General features: G+C 28.5%; 1 protein-coding gene across 5 annotated transcripts in view; it reads right to left on the bottom strand.

The window, feature by feature from the left end:
- LOC132920080 (choline transporter-like 2) overlaps window positions 1-22757 on the bottom strand; it is a 46580-nt gene that overhangs the window by 8699 nt on the left and 15124 nt on the right. Inside the window, exons 2-5 of one of the 5 annotated variants that reach the window (XM_060982143.1) lie at window positions 12250-12358; window positions 1520-1622; window positions 1028-1141; window positions 279-436 (exon numbers count right to left, since the gene is read on the bottom strand). In XM_060982143.1, the coding sequence (XP_060838126.1) occupies window positions 279-436; window positions 1028-1141; window positions 1520-1529 (282 nt within the window). In that variant the 5' untranslated portion in view covers window positions 1530-1622; window positions 12250-12358. The other 4 variants (XM_060982145.1, XM_060982144.1, XM_060982147.1 and 1 more) reach the window with 4 other exon arrangements.

Here is a 22757-nt window from a genome sequence, read left to right as displayed (position 1 = left end):
ATTATCCACCTGTAGTAGCTGACATTAAAGTAATATCTCAGGTATATAGTTGTTAATGTATTAACGAAATATTTAATTTTTAAAAAATTGCATTGGTATAATATTATTGTCTGTTAATGCTTAGCCATTGAAAATATCGTTTAGTAGGTAATGATATAGCAATTTATGATATTGGCTACAACTGGGTAGGTAGTTACGTTATTAATTGAATCGCATAATTAAAGACACAAAATACTACGTTAAAATAACGCGTGTGTCGAATGATCAATTATTTATACCTGAGGAGTTTGGCACCTGTGGACGAAAATCATCGGCGACGTACATTCGGTTATGTCGAAAAAGAACAGGTATGGATTCTTCGACACGTTCTTGTTTCGACCGCATACTTGACCGTTTGAATCTGACGGCGACAGCTCTAGGTCTGAGTTTTGATAAGCTGCAAATGATAGAATAGCGTTAATATAAGACGAATTATTTAAAATAATATATACACATACGACACACACACATATAACTTATTATATTTTATTATGAGCGGTTGAGTGACATCTGCGTGCCACTTTAAATTATTGAAGTTAAACATAGATTATATAACTTAATAATATATACAGTCAAAAATAGACATAAAAATATGAAATAGATTAGTTCGATTTAAAATGTTTACTGATGTATAATGCACTTTTATAAAAGCATACGTAGTTTACAACTGCTTGTTGAGGTTTTTGCGCTTCTTTCTCAAATGAAATTCCCTATTATTAATAAGCTACAGATTTCTGGGACGAAAATTACTATAAATATATTTTCCAGTATAAATATTTGTAGTTTGAATTTTTTGAATTTATTAATTTATCAATTTTTTTTTTTTTTTAATTACAATTTATCTGCCGTGTTTAACATATTTATTTACGTTTAAAATGACGATTCTATATTTCAAAGTTTTAGTTTAAAAGCTAAAAACGAAGCTCAAGCATATGCGGTTTTCGGGTGGTTAACATAATGTTAATTATAATGCAAACTGTATACGTACCATAACTGGCCAACGCCACCCAGCAAGCTATGAACAAGCTGAAACCGATGAAGCACAAGCAATCCGTACACGATCTCTTCTCGAGAGGTTTCTTCCTGTTTGGACTATAGGAATCTGCAAAATAACGCAATCACCGCATACAATTAGTCAAATTCGTTATGTTATTATATTATAGACTGATAATACATGTATGAACATAATTTATTGTGTTATAACTACCTCTATTCGGATAGCAATAAAACAGTTTGTTTTTTTAATTGTCAGAAAGTTAAACTTTTGTATGTTGTAAACGTTACCGCAATACTATTTGTAACTAAATACATTTTAAGTACGAAATAAAAATATACGGATTTTAAGTTAAAATAATTGTGTTTTTCATAAAAATAATACCCCTCCCCCCGTACTGCCCCGTTTGGTATGAAATATGATTCTGTCGCCAATATGATGGACAGCGTTCTAGAGTTATAGGTATTATCGCACAACAACACTTACTTTGGTCCATTTTTTCTCTGTCTTAACGCTGTCGTTCTTTAGCTTTTGACTTTCATCGGCATGTTGTTTTCAGAGGCTCTTTGAATTTTAGCCCACGGTTGTCCTGCAATCACGCATTTCGTGTAAGAATTAATATGTTTTATTTCGCACGACATCGGTAAACGATGTTGATATGATATAAAATAATTTTAATTTAACGAACGGATCGCACACAAACATAAAAAATTGTAAAACATTTACTGGAGCTTTGCATGACTGCCATACAACGACTCGCGACGCATCCATTCGTCTGCGCGTCGTACATAACGTATAACTAATCACAATCGTTGCGATAGTTTTAATTGCTAAGACGTCACCGGAGACGAGTCCAAATAATTAATACATTTTACACCATCGCGCGTCGCGATGACCGTATGAGAGGTACCGGCGGAAATGCGAAAATAATAATAATACGATCATATAGGGACGTCCGTACCGCGATCAGCTACTGCGGCAGGCAAAGACTACACATCAATAATAGCGGCACATTTTTACTAAACGGACGAATTCGTCGGACAGCTGTTGCAAAGAACTCTCATTACTATAATAATATTATCATAGACAGATAACCGTATTCATATACGACGAGGTCCACTGCAGTAGCGCTACTCCGTATACACGCGTGTAAAATTTAACATCTAATTAATGTTATAATTTTTTTCGTAATATATATAATCTCGTCGGAATATTTAAGCGCTCGAGACATTCAATAAATAATACAATATCTGACACGGCCTAATATACGCTGATATACTTTATATTGCACGGCGATGAATGATTCATTAACAGGTTATGATTATACATCACGATCGTTTTATCAACTCAAACGGTGTAAAGAAATTTATGTGTTTACGCGATGAGTACAGTTAAACGCACGTGTACACGGCACAGTACGATTAATACGCCGCTACAGTTAATATTGTTATTGGTTTTAATGGACTCTTTAGCGTCAGTGCAGGCTGTACAATATATGCATATATATATATATTATTATTATTTATTGCTATTAGGTTAATAACAATTTGCTGCTGTATTACCCGACATCGTTCGGGTTAAAATTAATCTATCGTTTTCCGTTTTGCTTCGGTCGAAAATAAAATATATACATATTATACAACCGTACAAGCACTGCGAATTGCAATCATTACAATATTATAATAAATTCATGAATTTTCACTTCTCAGTTCTGAACATATTTTTGATGTAAACGCAAGAATAAACCGGAAACGGATTCAACGAACGCTTAAAAGCCTACGTAAATGTCCCGCAGAGTAGAGTTTATACAATACGTTTCGTATTCCGGAAGACACTGACCGCGTGCCAGAACGAAGAGTAATCCAGAAAATATAATCGATTTATACGTCAAACTCGTACAGTAATGTACAGCGTAGTAGTAGTGTATGCCGCGAATCAACTATATACCGTAGTTATAGAGGATGATTTCAAGGAAACGTCTATATATACCTGTCCGTCAAGAAACGAAAATATTTTGGCTGTCGACCATTATTATTCTCGTTTCGTGTCGAGTTAAACGTATTGTCGCACCTCGTCGATCCGTCGAGCGTACAATAATATAACATAGTACGCTATTACACTAATTTCAAACGTTTAGAACTTTTGACAGATATTACATTTCATATTATACGTAGGTACCTACACTTTCAATTTCAAAGTGTGGCCGCTGCACAGTTATTATAATAACGACTCTATAGGAATGGAATGATCGTGTATTTGATTTACTATTAGGGCGTTTTCCCCGGCTGCAGTCGACATGATTGGAAAATCGTACAAAATTTAAAATTCGTACAAGAAAACGGAAAATTACTCTATACAAAAATATTCCAAAACACCAACAAAATCAAATTTTAAATATAAACATGAATAATTTTTTAAGAGTTAAATTTCAAATATGATGTTTACTTCGAATTCACCTATACTAATTAACTCAAAAAAAGTTACGCGAGTCAAAATTATAATAAATTATAATATACTATTATTATACGCTGTACTATTAATACCTATTCGATGTGTTATATTATTACATGCTATTAGTAATTAAATCATATTATCATACATCCAGGAGAAATAATAAACAGCTATATTATATACTTATATATATGATGTTTTTGTCGGTGGCGTCCAATTGAAAAATTCTTCACGGTTTTTGAAGATCGTTATTTATTATATTAAATATTATTATATAATTTATAATTTTTAAAAAAAAATCTTTACTTTGGTAATTGTATATTCGTTGTTTCGTTAATTGTTATTGTATTAAATACTTTTACAATTCAATTATATTACTTATATAATGCAATGGTGCAATGGACATAAAAACACTCGATTATTAATCGGATTTAATTTATTTCATTATTGAAGGAAAAAAAAGTAATTAATTCGAACAAAACCTTAACGAGAAAAAATAGTTTTGATAAATTATTTTAATTATTATTACGTTATTGCAGTCGTTTCTCAACGACGGGTACATACACGATACACAATACCTCTCTCGACCGTCGTATGTGTTAAAATGAATATTAATATATTTTTTCAATAAAATATATCAAATAATTTTAATTTTATTTTAAGTCTGAAGGTCATTGATAAGACGATTAAATGTCAGTGCATTGTTCTTTGTCGCGTGCCTTTGTTTAGAAGTCGACCATAATTATTGCATTTCGGAAAATATGTATAATGTATAAAGTTCAATAGTTATTATTTATTATTGTTTTAGTATGCAAACTAATTATATAATTATTTATCGATAAGAAAATACGAATAATTTGTTTCAATTTGTAAATTTGTCATTAAAATATTCTCAATGCGCATAATAGAGTAATTTTATTATATTAACACGCAAGTTGCTAGCTATGCGTCTTTCGTTTATTACAGTTTAAATTATAATTACATTGTTACACGTATTTAATATTTATCCTATATTTTGGCAGTATTCAATAAATTGCAAATATAGAAATTTTCTATGTTTTACTTTCCGAAAATTGCTTAAATTATCAGGGACATTTGTACAAAACGGCCTTCGAAATTTTCTTCATAATCGATTATGCGCGATACTTCTAATATATAAAATATGTCGATTAATTAAATATACCTATTTACAGTACCACTATATTTGTTTATTTTTTAGGCAACAGATAGTTTGTCTAATTTACAATGCGGATAACAGATATGCCATGGATGCGATGTAGAATCGAAATAATAAACATCATATTGACATATTATCTTTCTATACACGTAAAATTAATAATATGAAATAATAGCAATTAAATAACAATTATGTTATTATACACGCTGTTGGCCTTTGATGACAAAGAAGTTCCATACACTCACGTTTCACTCTCCCCTCCTCTCTCTCTCTCACTAAACAATGACTTTAAAATATATGCAAATAAATAATTAGTATGCGATTAACGTGAATTTGTATGGTCATTATCAGTAAGTTCAATGGGGTAATGTGTATTTGTGCAGTGGAAATGTAACGTAAACTTAGTAAAATACAGTGCGTTATTATATTACCTGCTTTCTGAATATTTATAGCATGCTCTGAAATATTAATATATATATATATATATACAGTTTACAATACACATAAATCATGTTATTTAAATTTTCATCTCGCGACGCATTAAAGTTGACCGCCGACCAACAGTGTTAATACGTTAATAACTGCCTTATAAATGGGTCTCTGGATACTCCAAATATCCTCGGAAATATCACGTCTGTAGTGTCTCTCTTACTCTCTTACTTCCAACCAGATTTCTTTCTCAAATCATATCACTAAGTACGTCCATAATCAACCCCTTCGCCGCACACTGAAATTCTATATTCCATGAACAATCTGTATGTTTGTATTCGTTTATTATGTATCTACCGTTTGGGATTTATATATCCCAATAAAATAAATAAATAAAATAATTATTACACTGTAGTCGTAATCATGGTTTAATAAATAATTATAAATTTGGTGTCCGGTATTCGAAAAGTCTTGCTGGCCACTGCCCGACAACAGGTAATATCCATTTTTTCAAGACATAATATTTAACCCTTAATACGATATCTCATCAAATAAGGCCCATCATCGTTTCAGTGTTTTCTTTAATTTATTTACTGATTTCGTCAACTATAGTTCCTTTCCTTATATTCTCTCCTTATGTTTTAGTGAATAATATTTATTAATATAGCTGCTTGCTAATATTTCAATAACGATGAAAAAATCAAAAAAAAATCTTTTTCGCTCGTAAGTAACTGTAAATAGGTAACTATAATATACGAGTATTAAAGGTATTGTAGTTTAAAGTTTAAACGACTACCACGACGAAGGCGATAGGAATATTGTAACGAATATAATATAACGATACAAACAACTATGACACAAACAAAAAGATTAAGAAGAGAAGTTCAACGTATATACATAATAAAGCCTCGCAAGACTCGTTAGTTAATATAGACAAGTACGGTCATAATTTCAATAGACGTTGTCATGATGTAGACATTTATTGTAGTGAATGCGTATAATTTAGCCGTTATTAATAGTATAGTAATTACAGCTTTGCGGCCGGCAATGCGTCGTGCGAATTATGTTGTATTTAAGGATCGTTCCTGCAGCACGCCGATATTGCTTCGACGAGGTAGAACGGAAATACAAATTAAAGCTTATTTAATTCTGGGGTCATGTTGCCCGCGGGAATGGCACGTGTTAGGTCAACAATAATAATTATCAGCAGTGGCCGAGCATAAATTACTAAGAAAACAAAAATCTTACGTGACTGTACATTAAAGATCTAATTCTAATATTATATTCATCAATTTCGTTGGAACAACGTTTTCGGACACAGAAGCAGCACGCTGTTAGTATTATGTACAAGTATATGGACATTTCTGTAGACGTTTTCATTCAAATGCCTTTTTAAAAAAATACCTGTATCGAGTAATCCATTTAACGGTAGACATTCATTATGTTAAAAACTATTAACGTTTTTGAAGCATTTCTTTTACATAATTCCAAATTGTTTTTAAGCTCTCAATTTTATTTACTGACAACATACTTTTTGATTTAATATACTTAAGTAAATTTTTTATTTTTAGTACTTCAATACCTATTAAACTAAATATTAAATATACGTCATGCGTCAATACAAATGTGCAAAACCATTAAAATAACGCGATTTTCTAAGATAATTTTTAATATACACGAATAATGTATATTATAATTATTATGTCTACATGTAAACGAGTATACGTAATAAAATCTTTTCGTTTATCGTATCATTATAAATTTATAACTAATTTTTTGCTATACGTGTAAATTTTTTTTTAATTTTAAGCTTTAATGACAATGATTATTAATCTAGGATAACATTTAAATACTATTATGAATTACAATACTAGATAAAACATACGATAATTAAAATTTTTTATATAAGTCAATGTCTATTTGTTTGAGCAATTTAAAAATAAATTTGTTTTGTACATAAAGAAATAATAGGTAATACTCAAAAGTTGTTATGTAATGTTTTATAAACCCGGTGACTCAAGAATTCCTTGGAATAAGTGCTTATTATAGACCAATGTATAATTTTCTTATAAAAAAATTACGTATTACTGATATAATCGCCAAAGTCATCGAGAACCTTTTAAAAATTGTTAGTAATAAAACGTAATTTTTACGGTTTTAATAAGCAATCAACTGATAAAGATATTAAATAAATATAAATAATTTGAGTGGAATAAATAACAACGACTTGAAATCAATCGACTATATATTATGATCTCATCAGTTTTTTATCGAATTCAATTTTGGATATTACATTCGCCGACCGATCACTAAAATATACTACAAGGTGTCGTCGTAAGACAAAACAAAATCACTCAGCAGGATTTTCTTTAACCAGTATAGTGTATTTAAGCCTACATTTGGGGTAGGGGTTTAAATATATAAATTAAAACTAATGACCTTAACTAAACAAAAAAAGTATTTCAGAAAACATTACAACTATAAATTAGGGGGGGGTCAATGTATTCACCTAGGTCCTAATAAATCCCTTAAATTGGTCAGTTACGTCTTACGTGCGGGAGTAATCGGTGATTTAATGAGGTACAAAAAAAGGATACAAATATCAAAACTGAGAACATAGAGTTATAAAATTAACACGGCTAAGCATATCTTGGGTTAGTCGACTGTCCCTTTAATAAACTTCTATTGAAATATAGATTTTAAAATAAATCGTCATTTTTATAGTAATTGGTTTTACCGAATCTTAATGTGATTTTATTTTTATTTTTTTATATGTATTGAAAAAATCGGAATAAGAATCAGATTTTGCTACTGAAGAAAAAAATGAGCCAGAAACCGAAAAGTATGCGGTTTACATCCTCACATTTAGGTTATAAAGTAATCGAATCAAAGCGTTTGGAAAAGAGCAATTTATAATTTTAAATGTTGATTTCTCATACATATTTTTCATTATCTAAAGTGTTGGTTCATTCATTCGTAATATATTTGAGTCGCATTGTACGCTATACCATACTGTTCAATGTGATCTTGTTTCTCGTGTCTGAATAAGATTTCCTTAATGTTTTTCTACACTAAAATGGAAGAAAAATAAAAAAATTACTGAAAATTGATTTCAGTAGATTTTATGACAAAATTAAAAATTCAGAATTTTTATTTTTTTTTATGGAAAAATTAGTACCTACACTGAGAACAAATGCATCTAAATAAATTCCTGTGTTACATAAAGATGGAAAATAACCACCTTAATAAATTATTGAATTTAATAATGCAATTTATTGCTGCAGCTATTGTCGCATGATATAATACTTATCGATAAATAAATAACGGATTATTTGAATGACGAGTACTAGCTATGTCACGTACATAATATTATACACATATAATACCGACTTAATAACGAATAACTAAATTTTTAAATATAGGTATAATATTTAAATGCCATTGCATTGTTATATTTTTATTACAAATAATATATGGCAGTATATCGATAAATCATTATTAATTATAAAATCAATACCATATTCTATACAGAAGATAAGAGAAAATCTACCTAATTGATACATTATATTTAATAATTTATTAGACGATGGTGGTAGTTCATAATATTTCTAGTATTTCTAACATTTCTTATAAGTAGATAAAATAATATATTATGTATTTAGTGATATTTGTGGCCGGCCAAAATAGTGATTTTACGACAATAAAAATATTGTGAAATGAATCGTTTAATAGCGTAGTTAAATAAAATATGACGAATATACCTACACTTGAAAATTCAATGATAATTAATTAAACAGTTAAAATATTTTAATATTTATAAAATGCATAAAGTAGGTATACCTAACTTAACTACATGGCAATACGTATACAAAATAAGTAGTACGTCTTTCAATTTTGCAATGAATCAATATAAGCTTTAATGTATCTAAAATAAAAAAGCTTACAAGATGATTATTTTAAAATAAATACGTGTCTATTAAGATCAAATTTGGCGTGAATTACATACTATTAATCGTTTTATTTCGTAGTAGCACGTAGAATTTTACATTGGTTTTTGGATGTAGAACATAATATTTCATAACATTACCTACCCTTTTTTTTTGGTCATTTTTCAACTATACACACAATATATCATAGATTCGCACGTGAAATATTATTGTTATATCCATACATATTATACTACAATATAATTAATACATACACTATAAAATGATATACTCGTGAATTAAAAATGTGACATTTATACATGTATATCATGTTATTACGTACGAGAAAACCGATATGTCATCCACCTTGTGCTGTTTAGCTCAGATACTTTGAGTGGCTTATATGTATAACGCGCACTGTATAAGACAATTAAATTAGAATTAAACGAACATTCGATCGAACAAAAGAAATCAATCACGTTATATACGTATGAACATAGAGAATTAGAGAAAAAAAGAAATTCGTAAAATATAATAGTATGTTACCAAACACGACAATTTATAATTAATAATAATACGGCGTAGGTACCTGTTTTATTGTGACGACTGCGGATTCGACTGCAATAAGTTAGTAATGTACAGTCATTAAGTACTTCACTCGAATAAGAGATAACAATTTTAGTCATACGAAAGATAACTATTACTGTTATAAAAACGAAAACCGCGTTAATCCGCGTGGCGGTGCGTCATTTTGCTGAACGGTGAGAAAATCACGGAAGGAGAACAATATTGTTACATTACGCTAAACACATACAATTTTTTTGTTTCTTGTTTATAAATGCGTAAAACACTTTTTATTGTTATTATTATTGTTACGTACTTACGTAGTACCTACATCAATATCTTTGTATGTATAATATACTGGCTATTTCGCGCGTCTACTACTATAACTAATTTTTGTACGATTATGTAACAGTTGAAAAATTTTAAGAACAATATTACAAATAAGTAAAAAAAAAAAAATTAATAATTTAAACTTTTTTTAAAAATCAAGCAACTTAAAAGATTAAAATTAGACAATATTTTCAATTCTAAGACAGATTTCTTTGAACCATAGAAACAACATATTATTTATTACTTAGCATAAGTATAAGTACGTATTATATAGTTATACTATATTCATATTATTTATAACGACTAAAACATAAACTTAATAAATGTCATGGGTATTTTAAGTCTTAAGTCACTGTCATTAGGTTAATCTCGTTATGACGTCCATTAATAAACTTAGAATAACCACAAAGTAGGTATATTTTTATAACTCACGTGTTTGTTTTATAATATAAATGATCAAAATATGCGGTTTGATTGTAAGAATAATAAAAATCATTCCTAAATGAGTATAAATACCGTATTATATATTTCGCTTCTTGACTTGTTAGTTGTTTTTATATACTGTTAACCAAAAGATTTATGTGAGCAGGTGTCTGCACGTCTCGAAAAGATAATAAAAACATTGCCATGTTAAGTCAGTACATTATACATTTACGGGCGCTTATGTACACATATAGCTATAATATTCCAAACAGAGCCAATATAAATAATGACAATAGAAATTCCAAGTTAAAACCCTCCGAAAACAAATATAAGTATAGGACATCACATATAGTGAAAAAAGTCGATGATCTTCAACAGAAATTGAATGCCTAGTAGGTATAAATTATAATTTATAATTATTGTATGGGAATAATACCGAGTGTTTCGTTTAACGTAAGAAAGTTAATATTTTAATAACTATTGACGATTTTGAAAAAAAAGTTTAGTGTATAATTTTAATTCGTTAAAAAATTACATATATGTTTTTAATATTTTTTATCACTATCATTTTTTAACTTTTTTACATCAACATGCATTTTTAATTCTTTATTCCAAATCATCAGTAAAGTTTTTGGAGTACTCTATTATAATATAGAACTACTAATATGCAAAATATGCAAATTGAATTTTGGTTAAGTATAGAGTGAATTGGCACAACGGTATTTCGCTAAATTGTAATCCACTATTCCGCTAATCTAATCTTTAAATATTTAATAAAATTAATTAATTACTTGTCAACAATTTGATTTTAATTCGATATACAAGTACCTATATGTGATAATATTTTTTCCAACGTATGAAATTTCAAATGTATGTTGTCATTTAATTGGGTGAAAAAAATAAAAAATTACAACGTTAAAAAACGGTATAAAATAATTTTTTTCCAAAAACATTGTTTCGTAACGATTTAAAATTATAAATATATTCAAAAACATTGGTCTTTTCTTAAATAATCAGTGTCTTACGTTAAATGGACCACCTTGTATATTATATTCAATGTTAGTACTTTTTATAAATATATTTTCATTTTTCAATTACGTTATTAACTTATAACTACACATTATAGTATATTGTGAAATTGTCATTAGTGATTAGATAAATACTTATTTGAATCTAAGAAGAAAAGAAACTTTGTATTATAATAAAAACATAATTTACAAATTATATAAAAAAACATTAATTTTATAATTATCTATATTATGATTATTACGATATAATCACTACGTCAAAGTAAAAATTGTTTTCTCACTTATTCGCGTTAAAAATCTATACTCCGGACTAAACTTCGTTTTTACAATTATATGTATTATGGTAAAAATCGGTTATATTTTGTTCTAGCCACGGCTTTCATTTAATTCGTTTGTATATATGTACAACTAAGAGAAAATCTCGATATTGGAATTGTTTATATTTTTTTTAAAAAATACGTTGGTTTGTAGGTCAACCGCAGCATAACTATACATATTATATAACTGCACGAACTAAATTAAAAACTAGAAAATAAGTTAAACGAAAATCGCACATTAGAATCATACAAATATTATGTTAAATATCTTCAGTGCAACGTTTGAGAACATATAATTGAACAAATTTAAACGGACGTTGGCGTTGTCTCCATTTTAGAAACACATAATATAATATAGCAAATTATGCGTTCTAAATAATACCTATGTATAACCCTGTTATGATTAATTAGTGTTATCAAATTTAAAAGTATTAATATTATCTAGTGAAGTCTTCTATAGTTTTTTTTTTTTATATTTTAATTTTAAAGTGAGTTATGAGCAATTAAAAATTATAAATTGTCTGTACATTTTAAAAGGCTCACAACGGGGTTCTAAATGTGTCATACATACTCATCAACGTCTGTTTGCACGTGTTAGTTTTTCTGTTCCGAAATCGAAAAACCTATTCTGTCCGTGACACCAGTGACGTGTCCGTGAAAAAACTATGATTTAGGTACACCTGCAATACATATACATCATACAATTAGTTCATTAATCATATTTTTTACCACCGATTTGATGCGCACGTTTATAATATTTTGACATTTTGGTCAATTTATTGATTATATTATATATTTCATGAAGAACTGTAGAAGAAGTGCTTTATATGTGTACAACGATCGCAAACACAATAAAAACAGATTAACGACAGTGAAGATCACGTGTACAGTGGTTTTTTATGTTATATATAATCCCTATTTATTATATGGTATATAAAAATATCGAGAGTTGTTATTTTATGTTTCCGACTAGTCACTAGTATAACGAATATTTTTTGCATAATTGCCTTAAATGACCCTATCCGAATAACTGTCGTCACATCACATTACCCTTATTTCCGTTTTCTAGATGAATTATAGACATCGATTTTGAATCGACACATGAGTACAAGACGAAATATACTAACATAATTTATATTGTTTATCGTCGTACCATCACATAAATCTAGGTAATTGAAATACTTGTGATATTGAAAAGTGTTAAACCGTAAATACTTAAAATATTTTAGATGTTATTATTTGTTGAGGACTAGTTATAACTAAGTAATATAGTTCTTCATAAATCAACTAACAAACGAGAAGGGTGTCTTTGAAATTTTACCTGATGGTTGGGGGAAGGGGTGTATAGTTTTTTTTTTTAAATATCAAAAATCAGCATCTTATCGTGTTTACTTTTGTGGTGATTTTCGTAGTATCACCTAGTATTTACTTATATATTAATATTAATATTATATTATACTATATTATTACAACCAAGAAAAACGGCTTTTATTCCTTTTTATTTTGTAAGTATTACAAAATGGCTATGTGCGAATAACTTTTACCGGCAACAAAATATTATATTATAAAATAATATTATTATACATTTATACATATAAAATATCTTTATAGAGTTAATTCTAAGTGCCTATACCTATTATTATTATTGACTTAATAACTTTACAAAACAATATTTGTATAAATTTAGACAAACCTATATAATATATTCTGTATATAATGTAGTTATCGTATTTCTTATCAAAAAAGAATGAGTTAAATCGACAAAAAGCATTTTTTATTGACATATAATGTAATAATATTATATTGTATAGACAATCTATTGTATGTGTCATTCTATAATACATCACACTACATCTTGAGTGTTTGAGTGTTATACGATTATCTGCTCAAAATGTATCGTCAGACATTTATAGGGACTAATAGATGAGGCTAGCGTAAAGCCCAGCCCCGTTGCAGTAAATGTAATCATTTGAATACATGTTGATGTTTATTGTATCAAGTGCATAACGTGCATTGAAAATACTATTCGTTATACGTGATAAGTATTTATAGTCATTTGTTTGTATAATATATAATTTAAACAAATTCATTAACAGCAGTGTACAAAAATATTTATATAGGTGAAATTGAAAATCCCAAAAACGACACGTCCGAGTTCACAAATACCTACAAATTAAAATATGGCAAAAGGCAAATCACCACGATAGATCCAAGCAGAGTTGAAGACCTCCCTACTGTAATATATACTGTAAAATATATTTACTGAAATAGAAGTATCCATAATTCATTCCGTATACGCATATCGCCCCCGAGTAATACGGTATAAATAAACATAAACGGGGTGCCCTCAATAATTATCGTTTTGTTTTTTGGTCGACGATTAAACCTTAATAGACTCGTATATGTCGAGTAAACGCTTATATACTCGTAGTTATCGGTATTATTACTGTTATTAGAGCGGTACAAATTTGTACAATATTTTATTATAGTATAATATAATAGCTGTGTTATAATAAGCGTACAATAGATTGATTCACCAATAGATAATTACCTGTATTGTTTTTGCGCTCCCTATAGTTTTACTGCCCCTAAAGAAGATGCCCAACACCGTATACCCGTATACATATATTATATCTCACATAAGACTGTGAATTTAATGCATTAAGTAACCTTAAAAAATCAGTTTATAAATTCAAATAATGTACTAAAAAAATGATAATAAATGTATTGAAATCTCAAAAATAATCAGTATAAAATATACTTTATAAATGATTCATAATTATTTAAAAAGTATACAAATCTCTAATTTACACTTGCAAGTGTAAACTATGATTAATTAAGTACGACGTACATATAGATCGCATGAGATATAAATTATAAGACGAAAAGAAAAAAATAATACATAGAATGTTGTGTAAAAATTTCCAATTAAAATAAATTATTAAAAAAATTAAAAAATAAATAAAAAATATCAACAAAGTGTAGGTATAAAATTCCAAAAAAGTATTAAAATTTAAAATTGAATGCATTTGTATCTAATTCAAACTTTATGTTCTATTAAAGAAACTATATATTTTATAGTAAGATAAAAATAATCTTTATTTTTATAAATTCACAATTTATGTGTTATATATAATAGGGGTAACAGGCGCACGCGTCTTGCCTAACATCGTACTTAATGTCCTGCATATCTTTGTAGCTGTTAACTATATTGTGTATACACACACGCTCAACAGTTGAGCACATTGATCATATTCTTCTTTTACTACAGTTTTGATTCTAAGGATTGGTATTTGGGTTGCTACAATATTGTCAGCATAATGCTGTATATAATGTATCGTAAAAATACTGACACGCGGCACCCCTGTGGGCATGTAAACAGTACAGGTATAGTAGGGGCAGCTGAATTTTTAGCTCTTACAACGGGAAAAAATCTTTTCTGAAAATACATGAGTAGTATAAGTACATATATTATATAACTTTCAAACATTAGATATTTTTAGATTTTGAATCATGACTGTTAATTTATTAAAATTATACTTGGAAATACAATTATAATACTGACGACGGATTATATTTGTGCTTCAAAAAACTACATCCTTCTCCCCTGCCAGCAAGGTTTTCGCACGCTTGTGGGCACCCTCCTATATATAACACCTCTCTGTACCCTCGTATGCATTTCATACGATACTTATACATATCCGTCTGTGTGCATGTTACATTATTATCTAATGTGACATAGCGGACCCTTTGAAAAATAAAAAAAAAACACAACCTCAGCCACAACGTCGTGGCAAGTTGTTTTCCTTATAATTCATAATCTCATTGTGTATCGCACAACGTGATAATACGATATGATGCCCGTCGTATTGTTATAAAGGAAGGGATTGTGCGGATGGTTCGCGTGTGTATATATCGCAGTAAATTGTATACGGTAAATAATGCATATACCTGCTGCATAAATATAGTAGACATAAATTTAAGGTACTCGTGTAATCGTGTATGCGTTATTTAATATTATTATATTATATTGTGTTGGTGTAGGGGACTTTTTTTTGCGCGTGAAAGTAATATTACCTGTTGAGAGCCCAAAATAAAATACTTACGACCCTCACCCTATATAATATAATGTGTTCATATATTAGAACGCACGTGAAATCGCGAGGCTGTAGATGAATAATTAAACTTCGATAGCTCAAATAAGCTCGATTTTATAATAATTATGCTACGACTATACGTATACGGTTCTATTATAGATGTTTTGCGCAGACACTATAATATTACGTCCGGAGTGAATATGTATTAGAGGGCGGACAACGGAGCCTGAAATTGTGTTTGTATATTTTATGTCACTTGATGGTTAGGTTAACTATAATATATCTCCTTATTTACAGTGCCTTAAATATTTTATATGTGTATCATCTTCTATAGCTCTATACGGTAGTTTTTTAATTTACTTTAATCTTTAAATTACGTATGGAAATGTAAATATTTTGTATCTAGACACACCTCTCCTAGGATGGCCTGGATCCACCCCCCCCCCCTTCACGTCACAAATTTGCATGTCTACCGCAACGACGATATAATATTTATAATTGATTTATTAAATTGAAATAAAAAATAAAATAAAACGTACATTTTTTAACAAAGCGAATAAGAGTTGAATACAACAATTTTAACCCAATACGATATTTGTTCTTTACTGAATATTATTTACTAACTACTAGGTAATTTATAATATTATGTTTTATGAGAGCAAGAATGCTGAGATGACGACAATTTAAAAAATAAATAAAACCACGATTCAATACACATTTATACTGATATCAAGGTTCTTTGAACTATATGTTTACCTATTCGAAAATCAAAATATTAACAGCACTATCGTTGGTAATTATTGATTTAAAACGCATTTACCATATCGATATAATATGTATAATGTATATCATATTTTATTTACACAGAAATAAGGAAAAAATTATAATTTTAATTAAATATGACTCACACACAACATGTTTATAAATATTGGAAAAAAGTTAGCAATATTATATATTACCTACATAAATATAATATTTCAATGTTCTAGAATTTCTTTAGTATACATATATGTACCAATACATAGGATAGCATTCAATTCATGACTGGTGTGGTTTTGCCTTGAAAAAATTTCTAAAAAAAAAACCGTAATATTTCTTATCGATTTTATAGGTAGCTGCTAACACGCGGTACGTTTTAAAATATTTATTATCGATAGTCGATACCGTGTAGGATAATGAAAAGTTAATATAAAAAGTAAAATAGTATCAAAATACAAGCACTATGCAAATTGGGAAAATTTCTCTTTGGTAAACGGAAAACTGGTACGGTCTTTATAAACGCGGAATACTGGTACGGTACACAATAGTCAAGGTTTCCCAAACTTTTATCAAAAAAAAAAAAAAAAAAAATATCAACAAATTATTTTTAATTTCATTTTACCGACGATCGATGGGAAACCACGACTCACGAGTGACTGCGAGTGAAAATAATACCTTTAAGAACCCGTTTTGAATCAAATATAAACAATACCTTACCGCCTAAAAGTTCAAGAAAAAAAAAAATACTTTGCAAGACAAACTACACAACGAATATGAGAGCTTCTTAAATAAAGAAATTCAAATAGGACAGTTTTTAAATAATATAGCAAAGTATACTAAATAATTATTATTAATCATAAATTATATTATATTAAATATATTGTACCTACCTATATTTTATATTTATTTTACCTGCCTGCTGCTTTGTATGTACTTATTTGTGTTTTTGGTTAATTTTGATTGCTAACACTATTTTTTCGTTTTAAGTATTATTTAAATTTAACTTGTTGAGGATGGTGATTTATCGAAATTATATTATAAACATTGTAAATATTTTAGGACCCCTGAAAATTAAATTTTGTACCAGTTTTCCGCGTTTTTTATTTCTTTTGTTATAAATGTATGGACCGTACCAATATTCCGAGCATCTTTCTCTTTACTGTATATAATTTATAAATACAAAAGACATTTTATAACTTTAAGCCTTAAGGTATCTATCACTAATTTGTTATGAATATAATAATCAGACAAATGATAAGATTTTAGATTGAAATTTAAAAATTCAATTTTCACTCACCCTGGAACCTAAACAGTATCTACATATAATATATATTTTTTTAAGTTTTTGACCATAATTTTGTAAGAATACAGAGTGTCCAGTGAAATATAGTGCAGGAAACGCTTCACTGTATATAATTATAAGTAGGCATTAAGTTTATATGTAAATAGGCACATAATTTTGTTGAATATAGATTTATTCATTCTGATTAAAAACGAGTTATTACGTTTCATAACATGTCGCGCGAATTTTGTAGAACGAAAGCTTTATATATTATTCAAACAGATACCTATTTAATTGTTTATAAATGTTCACTTTATTATGTTTTAGTACCAATTTAATCTATACTATGTATTTATATTTTTATTTTGTTTGTTCTAGATTATTATTTTATTATATGTAAAAGGTTTTCCCCGTAAAATTAACATAAAAATAAAATAACTACCTGAATAAAAAAAAAACATATTATTTATTTTTATAAACTCTCGCATATTTTAAGTAAATGAATGTTTTTAAATATTTTATGTTATTTTATTGACTTATGAATAAAATATATATATTGACAATAATCACAATTCTGTTCGAATTATGCTGTTTAACTGTGGAAATGTAATAAACAAACTAAGTTACTTTCATATTTATTTTATACTATTATTAAGTATGAGTGTATATAAACTACAATAGGTACACGTTAAAAAGATCTGTCTTGTGAAAAATATTTTTTAAATTGTACTTAAATACATATACATTCATTAAAAAATATTTTTGTAATTTTACTTACGAAGCGTATAAAAATGTTGAGATGTAAAGATATAAAAATTCCGCGAAAAAAGATTCCATGCAAAAATGTCCGGACATAAGATCGAAAAATACTATATAATATATATTTAAAAAAAGTTAATTGTTTTTTTAATCATCGAGTAAATCAATAAAACAGATTAAAACTGTAGCACGTAATTATATATATATGACTATTACGATTATTTATGAATCATCGCGGTACACTCACACACGCATAATATACATGTATGATAATTGATAAACAACACACATCTTCACTATAATTGAAAAACGGTTCAACGAAACTTGTCGAAATTATAAACGATTTCGAAGGCGGTTATTAGGTACGCTTCCGTCCGCGCACATAATATGTATAACAATATTATTTACTGATATAATTATATGTATCAGCAACGACTGGGGTTCGTGAGACAAAAATCATTTTCCCACTCTTCAACGATTGCAGTAAAAAACTATTAATCATAATATAACTGCGATAGTCGTTATCGTTTTCGGCATTATAGCGTATTGTCATCGTGTTATATTACTTATGCTCGTTATAATAATATTATTAAAACGACATACCACGATTTTAATTTTTTTCAATTATCAACCTGCGCGCGCAATAATTACACTGATTACACATTATAGCGTACGACGAAATCACAAAAATATGACGAAATGTCTGCAATACTCTGGTGGCTGGTGATTGTCGTCACCTGCAGCGGCAACATTATATTGCAGGTTAAACGCGTTGTTTTGTTCCACATTATTTTATTTTGTTGTGGTGTTTGCGACGATGACACACGCCCTGCACTGTTTGATATTTCAGTGTAGATATATATATATATAATAGAATGTGGTATTGTATATTATATGGTTCACAGTGTAATAATAATTATATTATACGGAATAAATAACGGAAACCGTAGGTAGGTACAGTGTGTATTGTATGATATTGTATTATATAGAGGTAATAGGCAGGTATACGCGGTGTTGACATATCGTATACGGATTATGAGAAGAAGATAAAGGGGTTTAAATAAAAGTAGACGGTCGCGCGGAGTGGAACGAACGGATCTTGTTGCAGTACCTAACCTATACTGTCGTACAAAAGATAAATGTATAATATTATATTGTAACACGCAGATAAAATATTTAATAACCTAAAGCTGTAACAGCAACTGAGCAACGTATATGTATTTCGACAATTATTTGAAAACATTTTTAAATTTCGTAGATTTTCGACCATTATTCAGATGTTATAATATTATATTAAATACTTACTAGTTACTACTACTTCGTAGTAATATTATCATGCGTATGAAATACTATTTCTTGGCCTCGATAAAGATTTGGGAAATGTTTTTTTGTTATTGTTATGGTTTGCGAAAATAATTTTTATCCTAATAATATTGCATCGATATAACGGTAAATTATTAAACAGCTAGATAAAATGTATAAAAATACATTTTTCACTATGACTTAATTTTCATTAAAAATCAACATGGGTTTCGAAAATCCTGATTTCGAATAATCCACATGATAATGAACAGGGGTGACAGTGGCGTACACAGGAAGGGGCGCTAACGAGCTTTTATTTTGTTTTCGTATATTTTTTTGTTTATTTTATACTTAATTTAATTAAAAAATAAAAAGCAAATATTTTATTTTCAAGCCAAAAAGCCTGTGAAAATTGAGCAATTATTTATTCTCAAGCCCGCGGGGGGGGGGGGGGGCGCATTGTAAAATCCTGCGTACACCACTGAGGGGGGATATGGTTCACTGGATAATAAAATGTAAAATATTTAGTAGAAAAATACAATTGAAATAATAAAATATACAATCAATAAAAATAAATATTTTAAAACTGAATCCATAATCTTCATTTCGGCGGTTAGATAAATCTGAAATCTAGTTTTGGAATTTTAAGATCTGACGTTTTGAAATCATATGTTGGCACACTTAAACATAATCCATGCGTGACGACATGCAATAAGAAATCGACGATGGTAAAGTAAATTATATTTTGCATTTTATACATAAAATTGAATATTGGTAGGGGATTGTGGGTCACACACATTGAATTCACAATTAATGTACATTATTTTATTATTATAATTTACTTAATATTTCAATAATTAAATCGCATATTGTTATATCTATTAATAATAGGCTACTATGCCATTTATGCAATCGGTAAATCGTTCATCTTACCATTAAGTCCCTTTTGAAAACTCTCGAATATATCATCAGCAACACCGCAGTGCCTGATGCCAACAAAGTCACAAGGTAAGGGTTTCGTGGGCGACCGCAAAGAGTAGACGGAATCGGCGGTGTGACGATATGTTTCATACAGATTATTGCGACGGGTCGGCGGTGGAGACTGCGTGAAAAAAACTAACAAAAGACGATTTGTTAGCAGCTGTGAGATGGTGAAGTCGAAACGAAAAACCACAAAAAAATAATATACTCACGCGCGTGCGCTGAGCGTAGGTTTACGATATACGTACTTTAATATAATATATATTAATATATTAAACACATCTACATACATCTACCTACGTCACAAACCCAAAACCCGTAATAACGATAATAACTACATTGAAAATATAATTTGTGGGCGTTCAATTATTACCCAAAAGCACCATGTGACATTTTTTTTCATTAGGAATCAAGTTTTTAAAACTACACGATATATAACCGAAATGCCTAGTATATACATACTATATAAGAGACAAGAGTAGGTATGGTTTTTTTGCGAGAACGTAAAATGTAGAATAAATGACACCTATTAATAGCCTTATGCAGTTTTCAATTTTAATAAAACTTTCACTGCACCTACTATGTGATATTAAAATGAACAAGATGCATTAATCTATTTTAAATATTGATTTTGATTGCATTCAAAATACGAGTATGTGAACACTTGCATAATGAAATATTATAATTGATAATTATATTAAATCTAATCAGTTTTTAAATACGTTACTGTAATTGCAAGATAAAAACCGTATAATTGCACTTTGAAACACAAAAAAATATATATAATTATTCTAAAAATATTTTTATAACTTATTATATAATTTAAATATCATAAGATAACTTTAATCAAATGGGACATTTGTAAAATATTAAATTATAGTCATTATATTTATTGTTCTTAATAATATTTGCACGAACTAATCTAACTATAGTAATATTGTCATCAACATCGATCGTACGATACACGCAGCTAAATCAGACTTGCCATATTTTATTTTATATCATAAGCAAATTTGAGACGGAGACTTTAACATATTTCTGCTGTGCGACGGAGATAATAATATATTATTATATTTATTTATACTAAAATTTAACCAACAAATTTCGAACATTCACTGCTTTCATATTAATCAAAAAGCAACTGAATGTTATGACCTTTTCATTATACATTCGTCCAGACTTGTATTAATTGGGTTTTCATTTTGTTTCAGCATGAAATAGCTATATATGTTTGATGTTTAATCTGTACCTATATATATACATTTTTTTCAGATACCATAATATATACAGCACGAATTTCAATAATTTTAAATCGTATTTTTTTTTATTACCTATGAGACAATAAATAGTTTAAAACAATTTTTTCATATTTTGACACTTTTTATAATAATATTATTTTGTTTATCTGATTTATAATAAATTTTTAATTCAGTAAATAGCTTTTATACATAATACAAAATAAGCGTTGACTTTTGGACAGCGCCCTGCAATAATAAATCGTAACATTTAAATTGACCTCGAGACGTGAAAAATAAACAAACTCTAAAGGTGACCATAACGCATAGCGTTATTCTTTAAGCGGTAGACCGGTCATCAAACAACCACATGCATCACTATTGATCGGCGCAAAAAAAAAAATACCAGTAGGAAAAAACAAAAACCGAATGGGCCGGGGATTTGTCATAAAAACCACATGACTCTTATTTTATATTACAATAATATTACGTGTTATTAATTTATACAGTTACGATGATCAACAGTTATTGCGGAAAGAACATTCGCCAGGTTTGTGTTTTCAGGGTCACCCGCAGAAACGAAGGATCGATGATTTTTTTTTATTACTCGGACATCAAATAAGCGTACGCATAATAATATAATAACATCATATGATACTGTTAT

The sequence above is a fragment of the Rhopalosiphum padi genome, chromosome 2, assembly GCF_020882245.1.
Source record: "Rhopalosiphum padi isolate XX-2018 chromosome 2, ASM2088224v1, whole genome shotgun sequence".
Lineage (NCBI taxonomy): Eukaryota > Metazoa > Arthropoda > Insecta > Hemiptera > Aphididae > Rhopalosiphum > Rhopalosiphum padi.
The sequence above is the reverse complement of the archived record's forward strand: the minus strand, read 5'-3'. Positions and strand labels throughout refer to the sequence as shown.